General features: G+C 48.1%; 1 protein-coding gene across 1 annotated transcript in view; it reads left to right on the top strand.

Annotated features, from left to right (window-relative positions):
- The first annotated feature begins 804 nt into the window (after positions 1-804).
- The window catches only part of LOC307142661 (calcium-binding protein 2), a 21,123-nt gene continuing 3,533 nt past the window's right edge, over positions 805-18,394 (top strand). The window contains exons 1-6 of the mRNA XM_079843688.1: positions 805-866; positions 3,292-3,336; positions 3,427-3,583; positions 17,896-17,926; positions 17,993-18,136; positions 18,283-18,392. Of these exons, the coding sequence (XP_079699814.1) occupies positions 3,299-3,336; positions 3,427-3,583; positions 17,896-17,926; positions 17,993-18,136; positions 18,283-18,392 (480 nt within the window). The 5' untranslated portion in view covers positions 805-866; positions 3,292-3,298. The remainder of the gene's footprint in view (positions 867-3,291; positions 3,337-3,426; positions 3,584-17,895; positions 17,927-17,992; positions 18,137-18,282; positions 18,393-18,394) is intronic.

Below are 18,394 nucleotides of genomic sequence, written 5' to 3'. Positions count from 1 at the left end.
GGAGGACCTTGTACAAACCTCCCATTGAGAAAAGAACTGGAGATCTGCAATGGAGGATTGTGCATGGTATAATAGCCACAAACAGACACAAGTCGAGGAGGGATGTCCTTTTTGTGGAGTGCAAGAAACAGTCTTCCATTTATTTTTTAACTGTGTGAGATTACAACTATTACTTGATAAAATGGAAGAGTGGTGTCAAACCCTGGGGGAGGTATTTACACCTGAAAGGTTTATTTATGGTCCAAAGTACAGCAGAAGTAAAATGAGGAGTCATGTTTTATTAAACTATTTATTTGGGCAAGCTAAGATGGCTATATGGCTATCAAGAAAAAGTCAAATGAATGATACGGGATCAACTGATGTTCTTTCAATATTAAAGGGATTAATAAAATCCCGTATAAAAATAGAGTATAGTTATTATAAGTTGATAAATGATCTGCAGATGTTTAAATACAAATGGGGAGTGAATCAGGTTATTTGTGAAGTTGACTCTGATGAAGTTTTGCGTTTTTATATTTGAGCAGTTTTTGGGTTTAAAACAATACTCAAATTTTGTGTGATTTATGTTTTATTTTTTTTAAATGTCAATCTGTTTTAATTAAATTTTTTGTAATAAAGAGACCTTAAAAGTCAAAAAGTCTCTCTCTCTCTCTCTCTCTCTCTCTCTCTCTCTCTCTCTCTCTCTCTCTCTCTCTCTCTCTCTCTCTCTCTCTCTCCCTCTCTCCCTCTCTCTCTCTCTGCTTCTGTTTCTGTCGGCCACTCCCTCATGTTTCCTGTCTTAATCTGGGCACTCAGCATTTAATCACCTTTAAGAAGTCCTGACTCAGAGAGAGGAGTTCAGCTGAAGGAGCTCTCATCTGCTCACGGTAAGAGTCACACGCGTGCGTTCATACATGATCTGACCGCTTACTCTACATACACATGATCTGATCTGACCGCTTGCTCTTCATACATGATCTGACCGCTTGCTCTACATACATGATCTGACCGCTTGCTCTACATACATGATCTGACCGCTTGCTCTTCATACATGATCTGACCGCTTGCTCTTCATACACATGATCTGACCGCTTGCTCTTCATACATGATCTGATCTCTTGCTCTTCATACATGATCTGACCGCTTGCTCTTCATACATGATCTGACCGCTTGCTCTTCATACATGATCTGATCTCTTGCTCTTCATACATGATCTGACCGCTTGCTCTTCATACATGATCTGATCTCTTGCTCTTCATACATGATCTGACCGCTTGCTCTTCATACATGATCTGACCGCTTGCTCTTCATACATGATCTGATCTGACCGCTTGCTCTACATACACATGATCTGACCGCTTGCTCTTCATACATGATCTGACCGCTTGCTCTTCATACACATGATCTGACCGCTTGCTCTTCATACACATGATCTGACCGCTTGCTCTACATACATGATCTGACTGCTTGCTCTTCATACATGATCTGACCGCTTGCTCTTCATACATGATCTGACCGCTTGCTCTTCATACATGATCTGACCGCTTGCTCTACATACATGATCTGACCGCTTGCTCTACATACACATGATCTGACCGCTTGCTCTTCATACACATGATCTGACCGCTTGCTCTACATACACATGATCTGACCGCTTGCTCTACATACATGATCTGACCGCTTGCTCTTCATACACATGATCTGACCGCTTGCTCTACATACACATGATCTGACCGCTTGCTCTACATACATGATCTGACTGCTTGCTCTACATACACATGATCTGATCTCTTGCTCTTCATACATGATCTGACCGCTTGCTCTTCATACACATGATCTGACCGCTTGCTCTTCATACACATGATCTGACCGCTTGCTCTTCATACACATGATCTGACCGCTTGCTCTACATACACATGATCTGACCGCTTGCTCTTCATACATGATCTGACCGCTTGCTCTTCATACATGATCTGACCGCTTGCTCTACACACACATGATCTGACCGCTTGCTCTTCATACACATGATCTGACCGCTTGCTCTTAATACATGATCTGATCGCTTGCTCTTCATACACATGATCTGACCGCTTGCTCTTCATACACATGATCTGACCGCTTACTCTACATACACATGATCTGACCTCTTGCTCTACATACCTGATCTGACCGCTTGCTCTTCATACACATGATCTGACCGCTTGCTCTTCATACATGATCTGACCGCTTGCTCTTCATACACATGATCTGACCGCTTGCTCTTCATACATGATCTGACCGCTTGCTCTTTATACATGATCTGACCGCTTGCTCTTCATACATGATCTGACCGCTTGCTCTACATACACATGATCTGACCGCTTGCTCTTCATACACATGATCTGATCTGACCGCTTGCTCTACATACACATGATCTGATCTGACCGCTTGCTCTTCATACATGATCTGACCGCTTACTCTTCATACATGATCTGATCGCTTGCTCTTCATGAGGGCAGATCATCCGAACGCTGGACATCCAATCTACTGAACTAAACAATCTGTGACCCTGGAGGATAAGGGTAAATTCTTTTAAATTGAGAGTTATAGATAATCTTCAGCTGAATAATAATCTCTTCATTTATGTTTGGTTTGTTAGGACAATATTTGTAAATCTGGAATCTGAGGGTGCAAAAACATCTAAATATTGAGAAAATCTCCTTTGAAGTTGTCCAAATGAAGTCCTGAGCATTGCATATTACAACTAATAATACATTTATGATATATTTACGGTAGGACATTTGCAGAATATCTTCATGGAACATGATCTTAATATCCTGATGATTTTTGGCATAAAAGAAACATGTATTGTTGGCTATTGGATATACCCGTGAGACGCAACAGTCGTGCTGTTGAGTAAAATTATTTATTTTACTAAATAATTTGCAGTCTAAACTGCTATAAAAGCAAAGCCGTAGGTCTGACCGAGTTGTTTCAAATTTGAAGTTGATATGACAAAAATTTAGCCGCTGAAAGACTTTAAAGTAATATTTCCATGGTTTTCAGAGGCTTTTCTAATTCATGATGGGAATAAAAGGCAATAAAAAAGTGTTCCTGATACCGACACACTGATGGTGTGTGTGTGCGTGTGTTTGTGTGTATCAGCATAAACGTCACATTCACCCAGACATATGCTCTAAGAAGGTTTTTATGAAAACTATATCTCAGAATGTTCTCAGAATGATCAAGTGTGTTATGGTAGTAAAGTGTAAATAACATGAACATCCGACTGAAATGTTCCCTGATGGCTCTGTGCTTGTGTCTCATTGACAGACACAGGATGGCACAGCATGCAGAGAGAGCGCCATCTACAGACAGGTACGCATGTGCACTGATACCACAGATATGTATTGTGTTTAGCCAGTGTTACTGAGTTTCTCTCACATCTGCATGTTCTCCTTCTGACAGCATCAAATCCAGCCAATCAGCTGACGGCTCCGCCCCCAAACCAGCCCTCCGCAAGACTGAGTCCGCCGACGCCGCAGTAAAGAAGAAAGCCAAGAAATCAAGCGAGGAAACCATGAACAAGGTGTACACCAACCTGCTGAGCAGCGTGTTTGGACAGGTATCAGCTGTCAATCACTCCTGCTGCTCTTCAGATAACGTCCCCTGTTTCTCTCTTTCTCCTGCACAACTCAAAACACTCTCATTCAGCTTTTCCTAATGACTCATGTCTGACAAGAAAGGGGGAAATTTTGGACAAAAGTTTCATAAATGTAGTCCATATATTTGTATACATGCATACATACAGATGTATATCATCCATGTTAACATGTTTACATTTGACATGTTCAGTTCTCACACACACACACACACACACAGTCAGTGTTTCAGGAGATTGACTTGTGCTGTGTGTTCAGGGTCAGAGCATGATGTGTGTGTCGGACGTCTCCTAAACACACGTTAATTCTGTGTAATCCCACTCAGACCCGTGTAATAATAGCACAGGACGGGGTTCAGTGTCACTCCTCATTTACTGTAATGAGCTTTAACGAGGATTAGAGAAGGACGGGCCGGACGGAGAGGAAACTCATCCTGCTGAGGTTTGATTCATGACGTGAGTGTGTGTGTGTGTGTGTGTGTGTGTGTGTGAGAGAGAGACAATGAGTCTGTGTGTGTGTGTGTGTGTGTGTGTGTGTGTGTGTGAGAGAGAGAGAGAGAGAGAGAGAGAGAGAGAGGGAGAAAGAGAGTGTGTGTCTGAGTGAGAGAGAGAGAAAAAGTGAAAGTGTGTGTGTGTGTAGGACAGTGCATCCGGAGAGTATTCACAACGCTTCACTTTTTCCACATGTTGTTATGTTACAGCCTTATTCCAAAATTGATTAAATTCATTATTTTCCTCAAAATTCAACAAACAACACCCCATAATGACAACGTGAAAGAAGTTTGTGTGAAATCTTTGCAAATATATTACAGTTTTTTACGATACTTTTCCCACAGCTTTTAAACTTTAGCAAAACCTTACACTCAAGGAGCAAAACACAGGCCTAGATCTGCCCAACTGTAAGCACACTGTCAGCTTCACACTATTTGCAAAACACTACACACACTTGTATACATCAGACACAGAAGCATATCATGATGTCACTTCCTCAATTCCAAAGCACTGACTGTCAAATGACCACACCTATGAGCCAATCTGTTAAAAATGGAGGGGGAGCCGTGGAGGAAGAGGGGTAGAGAGGGGAAGGGGGGATGAGAGGGGAAGAGAGGGGAAGAGAGGGGAAGGAGGGAAGAGGGGAAGAGAGGGGTAGAGAGGGAAAGAGATGGGAAGGCGGTAGAGAGGGGAAGGAGGGAATAGAGCAAGAGAGGGGAAGAGAGGAAGAGAGGGGTAGAGAGGGGAAAGGGGAAGAGAGGAGTAGAGGGGAAGGGGGTAGAGAGGAAGAGAGGAGGAGAGGGGTAGAGAGGGGAAGGGGGAAGAGAGGAGGAGAGGGGAAGAGAGGGGAAAGGGGAAGAGAGGAGAGAGGAGGAGAGGGGTAGAGAGGGGAAGGGGGAAGAGAGGAAGAGAGGAGGAGAGGGGTAGAGAGGGGAAGGGGGATGAGAGGGGAAGGGGGGATGAGAGGGGAAGAGAGGGGAAGAGAGGGGAAGGAGGGAAGAGGGGAAGAGAGGGGTAGAGAGGGAAAGAGATGGGAAGGCGGTAGAGAGGGGAAGGAGGGAATAGAGCAAGAGAGGGGAAGAGAGGAAGAGAGGGGTAGAGAGGGGAAAGGGGAAGAGAGGAGTAGAGGGGAAGGGGGTAGAGAGGAAGAGAGGAGGAGAGGGGTAGAGAGGGGAAGGGGGAAGAGAGGAGGAGAGGGGAAGAGAGGGGAAAGGGGAAGAGAGGAGAGAGGAGGAGAGGGGTAGAGAGGGGAAGGGGGAAGAGAGGAAGAGAGGAGGAGAGGGGTAGAGAGGGGAAGGGGGAAGAGAGGAGGAGAGGAGGAGAGGGGGAGAGAGGGGAATGGGAAGAGAGGAGTAGAGGGGGAGAGGGGAAGAGAGAGGAAGAGAGGAGGAGAGGGGTAGAGAGGGGAAGGGGGAAGAGAGGGTAGAGAGGAGGAGAGGGGTAGAGGGGAAGGGGTAGAGAGGGGAAAGGGGAAGAGAGGAAGAGAGGAGGAGAGGGGTAGAGAGGGGAAGGGGGAAGAGAGGAGGAGAGGAGAAGGGGGTAGAGAGGGGTAGAGAGGGGAAGAGAGGAGGAGAGGGGTAGAGGGGAAGGGGTAGAGAGGGGAAGGGGGTAGAGAGGGGAAAGGGGAAGAGAGGAGGAGAGGGGTAGAGAGGGGAAGGGGGTAGAGAGGGGAAGGGGGAAGAGAGGGGAAAGGGGAAGAGAGGAAGAGAGGAGGAGAGGGGTAGAGAGGGGAAGGGGGTAGAGAGGGGATGGGGGAAGAGAGGGGAAAGGGGAAGAGAGGAGGAGAGGGGTAGAGGGGAAGGGGAAGAGAGGGGAAAGGGGAAGAGAGGAGGAGAGGGGAAGAGAGGAAGAGAGGAGGAGAGGGGTAGAGAGGGGAAGGGGGAAGAGAGGAAGAGAGGAGGAGAGGGGTAGAGAGGGGAAGGGGTAGAGAGGGGAAAGGGGGAGAGAGGAGGAGAGGGGAATAGGGAAGAGAGGAAGAGAGGAGGAGAGGGGAAGGGGGGAGAGAGGAAGAGAGGAGGAGAGAGGAAGGGGGAAGAGAGGAAGAGAGGAGGAGAGGAGGAGAGGGGAAGAGGGAAGAGAGGAGGAGAGGGGTAGAGAGGGGAAGGGGTAGAGAGGGGAAGGGGGTAGAGAGGGGAAAGGGGAAGAGAGGAAGAGAGGAGGAGAGGGGTAGAGAGGGGAAAGGGGAAGAGAGGAAGAGAGGAGGAGAGGGGTAGAGAGGGGAAGGGGGAAGAGAGGAAGAGAGGAGGAGAGGGGAAGGGGGAAGAGAGGTAGAGAGGAGGAGAGGGGAAGGGGGTAGAGAGGGGAAGATAGGAAGAGAGGGGAAGGGGTAGAGCGTAGAGGGTAAAGAGGGGAAGAGAGGAGGAGAGGGGGATAGGGGAAGGGGGTAAAGAGGGGAAGGGGGTAGAGAGGTGAAGAAAGAGGTAGACCTGGAGTAGGACGTGGACAAAGAAGACAGGGACCAAATTTATCAGATGCGATTCGGGCACTCTGTTTTCCAAGATGGCTCCTGTCTGTATACGCGTAATGTTCTGTCTTTATAAAGTATCTTCTTATTAAACTGTTTGTACACTTACAAAGTTCTCAATGCTTCGGTTTGCATGTAGGGACCCTCATTATGCTACCGTGTTAGTGTGAGGCTATGTTGAGCCTTGTTAGTGGTATTAACTAGCAATTTAATTTTACTTATTCAATGCCCCATATACTTGCGTTATAAGCTATTCTGTTTTAAGAGATAAAACTCTTTACATTCGATTTTCATGAAAACGCATTCCAGAGAACGATCTACTCGGTAACCATGTGTTAATTACCCCTAAGTAGGGCTGTACGATTAATCGACATTCAGAACCTCTAACCGACGTATTTTTCCCATGTCGGTTATTTCGGTTTTCACGTGACTCCGCCCCGTCAGTCACATCAAGTGCAGTTTGCAGGCACACAGATGCAGGAGCAGTTATCTGTGTTTATAGATGCCCATAATCACTATAGTAGCTGCATGTTTTACACAGTTTATACAGGTCAGTTAATTGCTGTTCTTATAGCCTACGCGCTGACACACACACACACACAGACGGCGCGCGCAAGCCCTGAAGCCGCTTTCACTTTCGTGCTCATAAAGTTTGACAAGTAAATGCGTTTAAAGGCTTACCAGTTTCAACATTTAAAGCGATTGTGAACTATTCAAAAACAACAATACGGAAAACTTCTCCGTTCAGTGCTCAGCTTTTTTCTGTGACACAGAGCCGTGTCGCGTCTCTGAAAACGCGCGCGCCCTGAAGGCAGATCTTTCACCTGCGTCCTCACAAAGCTTGTCATTTGTATGTGGTTTAAGCCCTGCCAGTTTGAACATTAAAGCGAGTTTCGACCATCAGATGTGTATTATGTGAAACTAATGCCTGATATATTTTGACAAACGAACACTCAGACAGAAGCTGTGACTAAAGGAAAGTCACTAAAGTAGCTCAGAAACTCAACAGTTATAGGCATACATTTTAATACCTTTGCAGTAAGTACAAACCACAGCTTCATAATGAATAGAGACAGTAAGAGTAATTCACACACACAATCACTCTCTCATTAATGCATTCAAATAAATGTAATGTAGGCCTACAGTGTTAATTTATCTGTATCTGATGTACAACAAACAGAAATCTGCTCCATAGACAATAACTGCTGAAAGTGAACCGTTTCCTTCAAGTATTTTAAAATTGCAATGCACTTTTTCATTAGAAAAAAAAATTCCACTTTTAATAGTAGAAAATATTAACAAAACAACAAAAAGAAAAAAAGAAAAATAATCGTTCATTAATCGTAATCGAGGTCAAATGTTCAAATAATTAAGGTTTTTATTTTTGGTCAAATCGTTACAGCCCTACCCCTGAGTTCATTTTTCACCGGAGTTCTCCTTTAAGCAATTTAAAAAAAACTATAAAGGGGTGATGAATTGAGAAATCATCTTTCCTTTAAGCCTTTGATATATAAAAGTTAATCGTGATATAAGAATATCCTGTAAGTTTCAGAGCTGAAAGCAATAAACATGCCGGTTCCAGCGATACTGAGCAATAAACATGCCAGTTCCAGCGTTACCGAGCAATAAACATGCCGGTTCCAGCGTTACCGAGCAATAAACATGCCGGTTCCAGCGCTACCGAGCAATAAACATGCCGGTTCCAGCACTACCGAGCAATAAACATGTCGGTTCCAGCGTTACCGAGCAATAAACATGCCGGTTCCAGCGTTACCGAGCAATAAACATGCCGGTTCCAGCGTTACCGAGCAATAAACATGCCGGTTCCAGCGCTACCGAGCAATAAACATGCCGGTTCCAGCGTTACCGAGCAATAAACATGCCGGTTCCAGCGTTACCGAGCAATAAACATGCCGGTTCCAGCGTTACCGAGCAATAAACAAGCCGGTTCCAGCGTTACCGAGCAATAAACATGCCGGTTCCAGCGTTACCGAGCAATAAACATGCCGGTTCCAGCGTTACCGAGCAATAAACATGCCGGTTCCAGCGTTACCGAGCAATAAACATGCCGGTTCCAGCGTTACCGAGCAATAAACATGCCGGTTCCAGCGCTACCGAGCAATAAACATGCCGGTTCCAGCGCTATCGAGCAATAAACATGCCGGTTCCAGCGCTACCGAGCAATAAACATGTCGGTTCCAGCGTTACCGAGCAATAAACATGCCTGTTCCAGCGCTACCGAGCAATAAACATGCCGGTTCCAGCGTTACCGAGCAATAAACATGCCGGTTCCAGCGCTACCGAGCAATAAACATGCCGGTTCCAGCACTACCGAGCAATAAACATGCCTGTTCCAGCGTTACCGAGCAATAAACATGCCGGTTCCAGCGTTACCGAGCAATAAACATGCCGGTTCCAGCGCTACCGAGCAATAAACATGCCGGTTCCAGCACTACCGAGCAATAAACATGCCTGTTCCAGCGTTACCGAGCAATAAACATGCCGGTTCCAGCGCTACCGAGCAATAAACATGCCGGTTCCAGCACTACCGAGCAATAAACATGCCGGTTCCAGCACTACCGAGCAATAAACATGCCTGTTCCAGCGTTACCGAGCAATAAACATGCCTGTTCCAGCGCTACCGAGCAATAAACATGCCGGTTCCAGCGTTACCGAGCAATAAACATGCCGGTTCCAGCGCTACCGAGCAATAAACATGCCGGTTCCAGCACTACCGAGCAATAAACATGTCGGTTCCAGCGTTACCGAGCAATAAACATGCCGGTTCCAGCGTTACCGAGCAATAAACATGCCGGTTCCAGCGTTACCGAGCAATAAACATGCCGGTTCCAGCGATACCGAGCAATAAACATGCCGGTTCCAGCGCTACCGAGCAATAAACATGCCGGTTCCAGCGCTACCGAACAATAAACATGCCTGTTCCAGCACTACCGAGCAATAAACATGCCTGTTCCAGCGCTACCGAGCAATAAACATGCCGGTTCCAGCGCTACCGAGCAATAAACATGCGGTTCCAGCGCTACCGAGCAATAAACATGCCTGTTCCAGCGCTACCGAGCAATAAACATGCCTGTTCCAGCGCTACCGAGCAATAAACAAGCCGGTTCCAGCGTTACCGAGCAATAAACATGCCGGTTCCAGCGTTACCGAGCAATAAACATGCCGGTTCCAGCGTTACCGAGCAATAAACATGCCAGTTCCAGCGCTACCGAGCAATAAACATGCCTGTTCCAGCGCTACCGAGCAATAAACATGCGGTTCCAGCGCTACCGAGCAATAAACATGCCGGTTCCAGCGCTACCGAGCAATAAACATGCCTGTTCCAGCGCTACCGAGCAATAAACATACCTGTTCCAGCGTTACCGAGCAATAAACATGCCTGTTCCAGCGTTACCGAGCAATAAACATGCCGGTTCCAGCGCTACCGAGCAATAAACATGCCTGTTCCAGAGCTACCGAGCAATAAACATGCGGTTCCAGCGCTACCGAGCAATAAACATGCCGGTTCCAGCGCTACCGAGCAATAAACATGCCTGTTCCAGCGCTACCGAGCAATAAACATGCCTGTTCCAGCGCTACCGAGCAATAAACATGCCTGTTCCAGAGCTACCGAGCAATAAACATGTGGTTCCAGCGCTACCGAGCAATAAACATGCCTGTTCCAGCGCTACCGAGCAATAAACATGCCTGTTCCAGCGCTACCGAGCAATAAACATGCCTGTTCCAGCGCTACCGAGCAATAAACATGCCGGTTCCAGCGCTACCGAGCAATAAACATGCCTGTTCCAGCGCTACCGAGCAATAAACATGCCTGTTCCAGCGCTACCGAGCAATAAACATGCCTGTTCCAGCGCTACCGAGCAATAAACATGCCTGTTCCAGAGCTACCGAGCAATAAACATGTGGTTCCAGAGCTACCGAGCAATAAACATGCGGTTCCAGCGCTACCGAGCAATAAACATGCCGGTTCCAGCGTTACCGAGCAATAAAAATGCCTGTTCCAGCACTACCGAGCAATAAACATGCGGTTCCAGCGCTACCGAGCAATAAACATGCCGGTTCCAGCACTACCGAGCAATAAACTTGCGGTTCCAGCGCTACCGAGCAATAAACATGCCGGTTCCAGCGCTACCGAGCAATAAACATGCCGGTTCCAGCACTACCGAGCAATAAACATGTCAGTTCCAGCGCTACCGAGCAATAAACATGCGGTTCCAGCGCTACCGAGCAATAAACATGCCGGTTCCAGCACTACCGAGCAATAAACATGTCAGTTCCAGCGCTACCGAGCAATAAACATGCCGGTTCCAGCGTTACCGAGCAATAAAAATGCCTGTTCCAGCACTACCGAGCAATAAACATGCGGTTCCAGCGCTACCGAGCAATAAACATGCCGGTTCCAGCACTACCGAGCAATAAACATGCGGTTCCAGCGTTACCGAGCAATAAACATGCCGGTTCCAGCACTACCGAGCAATAAACATGCCTGTTCCAGAGCTACCGAGCAATAAACATGTGGTTCCAGCGCTACTGAGCAATAAACATGCCTGTTCCAGAGCTACCGAGCAATAAACATGCGGTTCCAGAGTTACCGAGCAATAAAAATGCCTGTTCCAGCACTAACGAGCAATAAACATGCGGTTCCAGCGCTACCGAGCAATAAACATGCCGGTTCCAGCGTTACCGAGCAATAAACAAGCTGGTTCCAGCACTACCGAGCAATAAACATGCGGTTCCAGCGCTACCGAGCAATAAACATGCCGGTTCCAGCACTACCGAGCAATAAACATGTCAGTTCCAGCGCTACCGAGCAATAAACATGCCGGTTCCAGCGTTACCGAGCAATAAAAATGCCTGTTCCAGCACTACCGAGCAATAAACATGCGGTTCCAGCGCTACCAAGCAATAAACATGCCGGTTCCAGCACTACCGAGCAATAAAAATGCGGTTCCAGCGCTACCGAGCAATAAACATGCCGGTTCCAGCACTACCGAGCAATAAACATGTCAGTTCCAGCGCTACCGAGCAATAAACATGCCTGATTCCAGCGCTACCGCGCAATAAACATGCCGGTTCCAGCACTACCGAGCAATAAACATGTCAGTTCCAGCGCTACCGAGCAATAAACATGCCTGTTCCAGCACTACCGAGCAATAAACATTCCGGTTCCAGCGCTACCTAGCAATAAACATGCCGGTTCCAGCGCTACCGAGCAATAAACATGCCGGTTCCAGCACTACCGAGCAATAAACATGTCAGTTCCAGCGCTACCGAGCAGTAAACATGCCGGTTCCAGCACTACCGAGCAATAAACATGCCGGTTCCAGCAATACTGAGCCATAAACATGCCTGTTCCAGCGCTACCGAGCAATAAACATGCCTGTTCCAGCGTTACCGAGCAATAAACATGCCGGTTCCAGCGCTACCGATCAATAAACTTGCGGTTCCAGCGCTACCGAGCAATAAACATGCGGTTCCAGCGCTACCGAGCAATAAACATGCGGTTCCAGCGCTACCGAGCAATAAACATGCCTGTTCCAGCGCTACCGAGCAATAAACATGCCTGTTCCAGAGCTACCGAGCAATAAACATGTGGTTCCAGCGCTACCGAGCAATAAACATGCCTGTTCCAGCGCTACCGAGCAATAAACATGCCTGTTCCAGAGCTACCGAGCAATAAACATGCCTGTTCCAGCGCTACCGAGCAATAAACATGCCTGTTCCAGAGCTACCGAGCAATAAAAATGTGGTTCCAGCGCTACTGAGCAATAAACATGCCTGTTCCAGAGCTACCGAGCAATAAACATGCGGTTCCAGAGTTACCGGGCAATAAAAATGCCTGTTCCAGCACTAACGAGCAATAAACATGCGGTTCCAGCGCTACCAAGCAATAAACATGCCGGTTCCAGCGTTACCGAGCAATAAACAAGCCGGTTCCAGCACTACCGAGCAATAAACATGCGGTTCCAGCGCTACTGAGCAATAAACATGCCGGTTCCAGCACTACCGAGCAATAAACATGTCAGTTCCAGCGCTACCGAGCAATAAACATGCCGGTTCCAGCGTTACCGAGCAATAAAAATGCCTGTTCCAGCACTACCGAGCAATAAACATGCGGTTCCAGCGCTACCGAGCAATAAACATGCCGGTTCCAGCACTACCGAGCAATAAACATGCGGTTCCAGCGCTACCGAGCAATAAACATGCCGGTTCCAGCACTACCGAGCAATAAACATGTCAGTTCCAGCGCTACCGAGCAATAAACATGCCTGATTCCAGCGCTACCGCGCAATAAACATGCCGGTTCCAGCACTACCGAGCAATAAACATGTCAGTTCCAGCGCTACCGAGCAATAAACATGCCTGTTCCAGCACTACCGAGCAATAAACATTCCGGTTCCAGCGCTACCTAGCAATAAACATGCCGGTTCCAGCACTACCGAGCAATAAACTTGCGGTTCCAGCGCTACTGAGCAATAAACATGCCGGTTCCAGCGCTACCGAGCAATACACATGTCAGTCCAGCGCTACCGAGCAATAAACATGCCGGTTCCAGCGTTACCGAGCAATAAACATGCCGGTTCCAGCACTACTGAGCAATAAACATGCCTGTTCCAGCGTTACCGAGCAATAAACATGCCGGTTCCAGCGCTACCGATCAATAAACTTGCGGTTCCAGCGCTACCGAGCAATAAACATGCGGTTCCAGCGCTACTGATCAATAAACTTGCGGTTCCAGCGCTACCGAGCAATAAACATGCCGGTTCCAGCGCTACCGAGCAATAAACTTGCGGTTCCAGCGCTACCGATCAATAAACTTGCGGTTCCAGCGTTACAGAGCAATAAACATGCCGGTTCCAGCGCTACCGAGCAATAAACATGCCGGTTCCAGCGCTACCGATCAATAAACTTGCGGTTCCAGCGTTACAGAGCAATAAACATGCGGTTCCAGCGTTACAGAGCAATAAACATGCAGTTCCAGCGCTACCGAGCAATAAACTTGCGGTTCCAGCGTTACAGAGCAATAAACATGCCGGTTCCAGCGTTACAGAGCAATAAACATGCGGTTCCAGCGCTATAGAGCAATAAACATGCGGTTCCAGCGTTACCGAGCAATAAACATGCCGGTTCCAGAGCTACCGAGCAATAAACATGCGGTTCCAGCGTTACTGAGCAATAAACATGCGGTTCCAGCGCTACCGAGCAATAAACATGCGGTTCCAGCACTACCGAGCAATAAACATGCGGTTCCAGCACTACCGAGCAATAAACATGCGGTTCCAGCGTTACTGAGCAATAAACATGCCGGTTCCAGCGCTACCGAGCAATAAACATGCGGTTCCAGCACTACCGAGCAATAAACATGCCGGTTCCAGCGCTACCGAGCAATAAACATGCGGTTCCAGCACTACCGAGCAATAAACATGCCGGTTCCAGCGCTACCGAGCAATAAACATGCGGTTCCAGCGCTACCGAGCAATAAACATGCGGTTCCAGCACTACCGAGCAATACACATGCGGTTCCAGCACTACCGAGCAATAAACATGCGGTTCCAGCGTTACTGAGCAATAAACATGCCGGTTCCAGCGCTACCGAGCAATAAACATGCGGTTCCAGCACTACCGAGCAATAAACATGCCTGTTCCAGTGTTACCGAGCAATAAACATGCCGGTTCCAGCGCTACCGAGCAATAAACATGCGGTTCCAGCACTACCGAGCAATAAACATGCCGGTTCCAGCGTTACCGAGCAATAAACATGCCGGTTCCAGCGATACTGAGCAATAAACATGCGGTTCCAGCGTTACTGAGCAATAAACATGCGGTTCCAGCGCTACCGAGCAATAAACATGCCGGTTCCAGCGTTACCGAGCAATAAACAAGCCGGTTCCAGCACTACCGAGCAATAAACATGCGGTTCCAGCGCTACCGAGCAATAAACATGCCGGTTCCAGTACTACCGAGCAATAAACATGTCAGTTCCAGCGCTACCGAGCAATAAACATGCCGGTTCCAGCGTTACCGAGCAATAAAAATGCCTGTTCCAGCACTACCGAGCAATAAACATATGGTTCCAGCGCTACCGAGCAATAAACATGCCGGTTCCAGCACTACCGAGCAATAAACATGCGGTTCCAGCGCTACCGAGCAATAAACATGCCGGTTCCAGCACTACCGAGCAATAAACATGTCAGTTCCAGCGCTACCGAGCAATAAACATGCCTGATTCCAGCGCTACCGCGCAATAAACATGCCGGTTCCAGCACTACCGAGCAATAAACATGTCAGTTCCAGCGCTACCGAGCAATAAACATGCCTGTTCCAGCACTACCGAGCAATAAACATTCCGGTTCCAGCGCTACCTAGCAATAAACATGCCGGTTCCAGCACTACCGAGCAATAAACTTGCGGTTCCAGCGCTACTGAGCAATAAACATGCCGGTTCCAGCGCTACCGAGCAATAAACATGTCAGTTCCAGCGCTACCGAGCAATAAACATGCCGGTTCCAGCGTTACCGAGCAATAAACATGCCGGTTCCAGCACTACTGAGCAATAAACATGCCTGTTCCAGCGTTACCGAGCAATAAACATGCCGGTTCCAGCGCAACCGATCAATAAACTTGCGGTTCCAGCGCTACCGAGCAATAAACATGCGGTTCCAGCGCTACTGATCAATAAACTTGCGGTTCCAGCGCTACCGAGCAATAAACATGCCGGTTCCAGCGCTACCGAGCAATAAACTTGCGGTTCCAGCGCTACCGATCAATAAACTTGCGGTTCCAGCGTTACAGAGCAATAAACATGCCGGTTCCAGCGCTACCGAGCAATAAACATGCCGGTTCCAGCGCTACCGATCAATAAACTTGCGGTTCCAGCGTTACAGAGCAATAAACATGCGGTTCCAGCGTTACAGAGCAATAAACATGCAGTTCCAGCGCTACCGAGCAATAAACTTGCGGTTCCAGCGTTACAGAGCAATAAACATGCCGGTTCCAGCGTTACAGAGCAATAAACATGTCAGTTCCAGCGCTACCGAGCAATAAACATGCCTGTTCCAGCACTACCGAGCAATAAACATTCCGGTTCCAGCGCTACCTAGCAATAAACATGCCGGTTCCAGCACTACCGAGCAATAAACTTGCGGTTCCAGCGCTACTGAGCAATAAACATGCCGGTTCCAGCGCTACCGAGCAATAAACATGTCAGTTCCAGCGCTACCGAGCAATAAACATGCCGGTTCCAGCGTTACCGAGCAATAAACATGCCGGTTCCAGCACTACTGAGCAATAAACATGCCTGTTCCAGCGTTACCGAGCAATAAACATGCCGGTTCCAGCGCAACCGATCAATAAACTTGCGGTTCCAGCGCTACCGAGCAATAAACATGCGGTTCCAGCGCTACTGATCAATAAACTTGCGGTTCCAGCGCTACCGAGCAATAAACATGCCGGTTCCAGCGCTACCGAGCAATAAACTTGCGGTTCCAGCGCTACCGATCAATAAACTTGCGGTTCCAGCGTTACAGAGCAATAAACATGCCGGTTCCAGCGCTACCGAGCAATAAACATGCCGGTTCCAGCGCTACCGATCAATAAACTTGCGGTTCCAGCGTTACAGAGCAATAAACATGCGGTTCCAGCGTTACAGAGCAATAAACATGCAGTTCCAGCGCTACCGAGCAATAAACTTGCGGTTCCAGCGTTACAGAGCAATAAACATGCCGGTTCCAGCGTTACAGAGCAATAAACATGCGGTTCCAGCGCTATAGAGCAATAAACATGCGGTTCCAGCGTTACCGAGCAATAAACATGCCGGTTCCAGAGCTACCGAGCAATAAACATGCGGTTCCAGCGTTACTGAGCAATAAACATGCGGTTCCAGCGCTACCGAGCAATAAACATGCGGTTCCATCACTACCGAGCAATAAACATGCGGTTCCAGCACTACCGAGCAATAAACATGCGGTTCCAGCGTTACTGAGCAATAAACATGCCGGTTCCAGCGCTACCGAGCAATAAACATGCGGTTCCAGCACTACCGAGCAATAAACATGCCGGTTCCAGCGCTACCGAGCAATAAACATGCGGTTTCAGCACTACCGAGCAATAAACATGCCGGTTCCAGCGCTACCGAGCAATAAACATGCGGTTCCAGCGCTACCGAGCAATAAACATGCGGTTCCAGCACTACCGAGCAATAAACATGCGGTTCCAGCACTACCGAGCAATAAACATGCGGATCCAGCGTTACTGAGCAATAAACATGCCGGTTCCAGCGCTACCGAGCAATAAACATGCGGTTCCAGCACTACCGAGCAATAAACATGCCTGTTCCAGTGTTACCGAGCAATAAACATGCCGGTTCCAGCGCTACCGAGCAATAAACATGCGGTTCCAGCACTACCGAGCAATAAACATGCCGGTTCCAGCGTTACCGAGCAATAAACATGCCGGTTCCAGCGATACTGAGCAATAAACATGCGGTTCCAGCGTTACTGAGCAATAAACATGCGGTTCCAGCGTTACTGAGCAATAAACATGCGGTTCCAGCACTACCGAGCAATAAACATGCCGGTTCCAGCGTTACCGAGCAATAAACATGCCGGTTCCAGCGATACTGAGCAATAAACATGCGGTTCCAGCGTTACTGAGCAATAAACATGCGGTTCCAGCGTTACTGAGCAATAAACATGCGGTTCCAGCGTTACCGAGCAATAAACATGCGGTTCCAGCGTTACCGAGCAATAAACATGCGGTTCCAGCGTTACCGAGCAATAAACATGCCTGTTCCAGCGTTACCGAGCAATAAACATGCCGGTTCCAGCGATACTGAGCAATAAACATGCGGTTCCAGCGCTACCGAGCAATAAACATGCGGTTCCAGCGATACTGAGCAATAAACATGCGGTTCCAGCGCTACCGAGCAATAAACTTGCGGTTCCAGCGATACTGAGCAATAAACATGCGGTTCCAGCGATACAGAGCAATAAACATGCGGTTCCAGCGCTACCGAGCAATAAACATGCGGTTCCAGCGATACTGAGCAATAAACATGCGGTTCCAGCGCTACCGAGCAATAAACTTGCGGTTCCAGCGATACTGAGCAATAAACATGCGGTTCCAGCGATACAGAGAGCTGCAGAGATGGCTCTTCTGGAAGGTTCTCCTCTCTCCTCAGAGAAACGCTGGATAATAATGAGGCTGAGAGTAAAACAACTGTAAATGCAAGCGTTGTTTTCGATGCACGAGGTGATGAGGATGAACTGACCTGATGTTTGTGTGTGTTTGTCTCTGTCAGGAGAGAGAGTTATCTCAGCCAGAGCTGGACGGTGAGTATCAGAACATCACACCACAGGTCTGAACAACAGCAGTGTGACACGAGTCCTGTTTTCCAGAGCTGGCCGAGGCCTTCAAGGAGTTCGACTACGATCAGGACGGATATCTGAACTACAAGGACCTGGCCGAGTGCATGAGGACGATGGGGTACATGCCCACCGAGATGGAGCTGCTGGAGATCATACAACAGATCAAGATGAGGCGTGAGTGTGTGTGTGTGTGTGTGTGTGTGTGTGTGTGTGTGTGTGTGTGTGTGTGTGTGTGGGTGTGTGTGTGTGGGTGTGTGTGTGTGGATCTCGCGTCCCAGTTCACATGGTGTGTGTGTGTGTGTGTGTGTGTGTGTGTTCAGTCGGGGGTCTGATGGATTTCGATGACTTCTGTGAGTTAATGGGCCCCAGGATGATGGTGGAGACGGCGGATATGCTCGGCCTCAAAGAGATCAAGAGCTCCTTCAGTCAGGT

The sequence above is a fragment of the Gobio gobio genome (genome assembly GCF_949357685.1).
Source record: "Gobio gobio genome assembly, chromosome: 2".
NCBI lineage: Eukaryota > Metazoa > Chordata > Actinopteri > Cypriniformes > Gobionidae > Gobio > Gobio gobio.
This window is presented reverse-complemented; position numbering and strand designations above follow the sequence as displayed.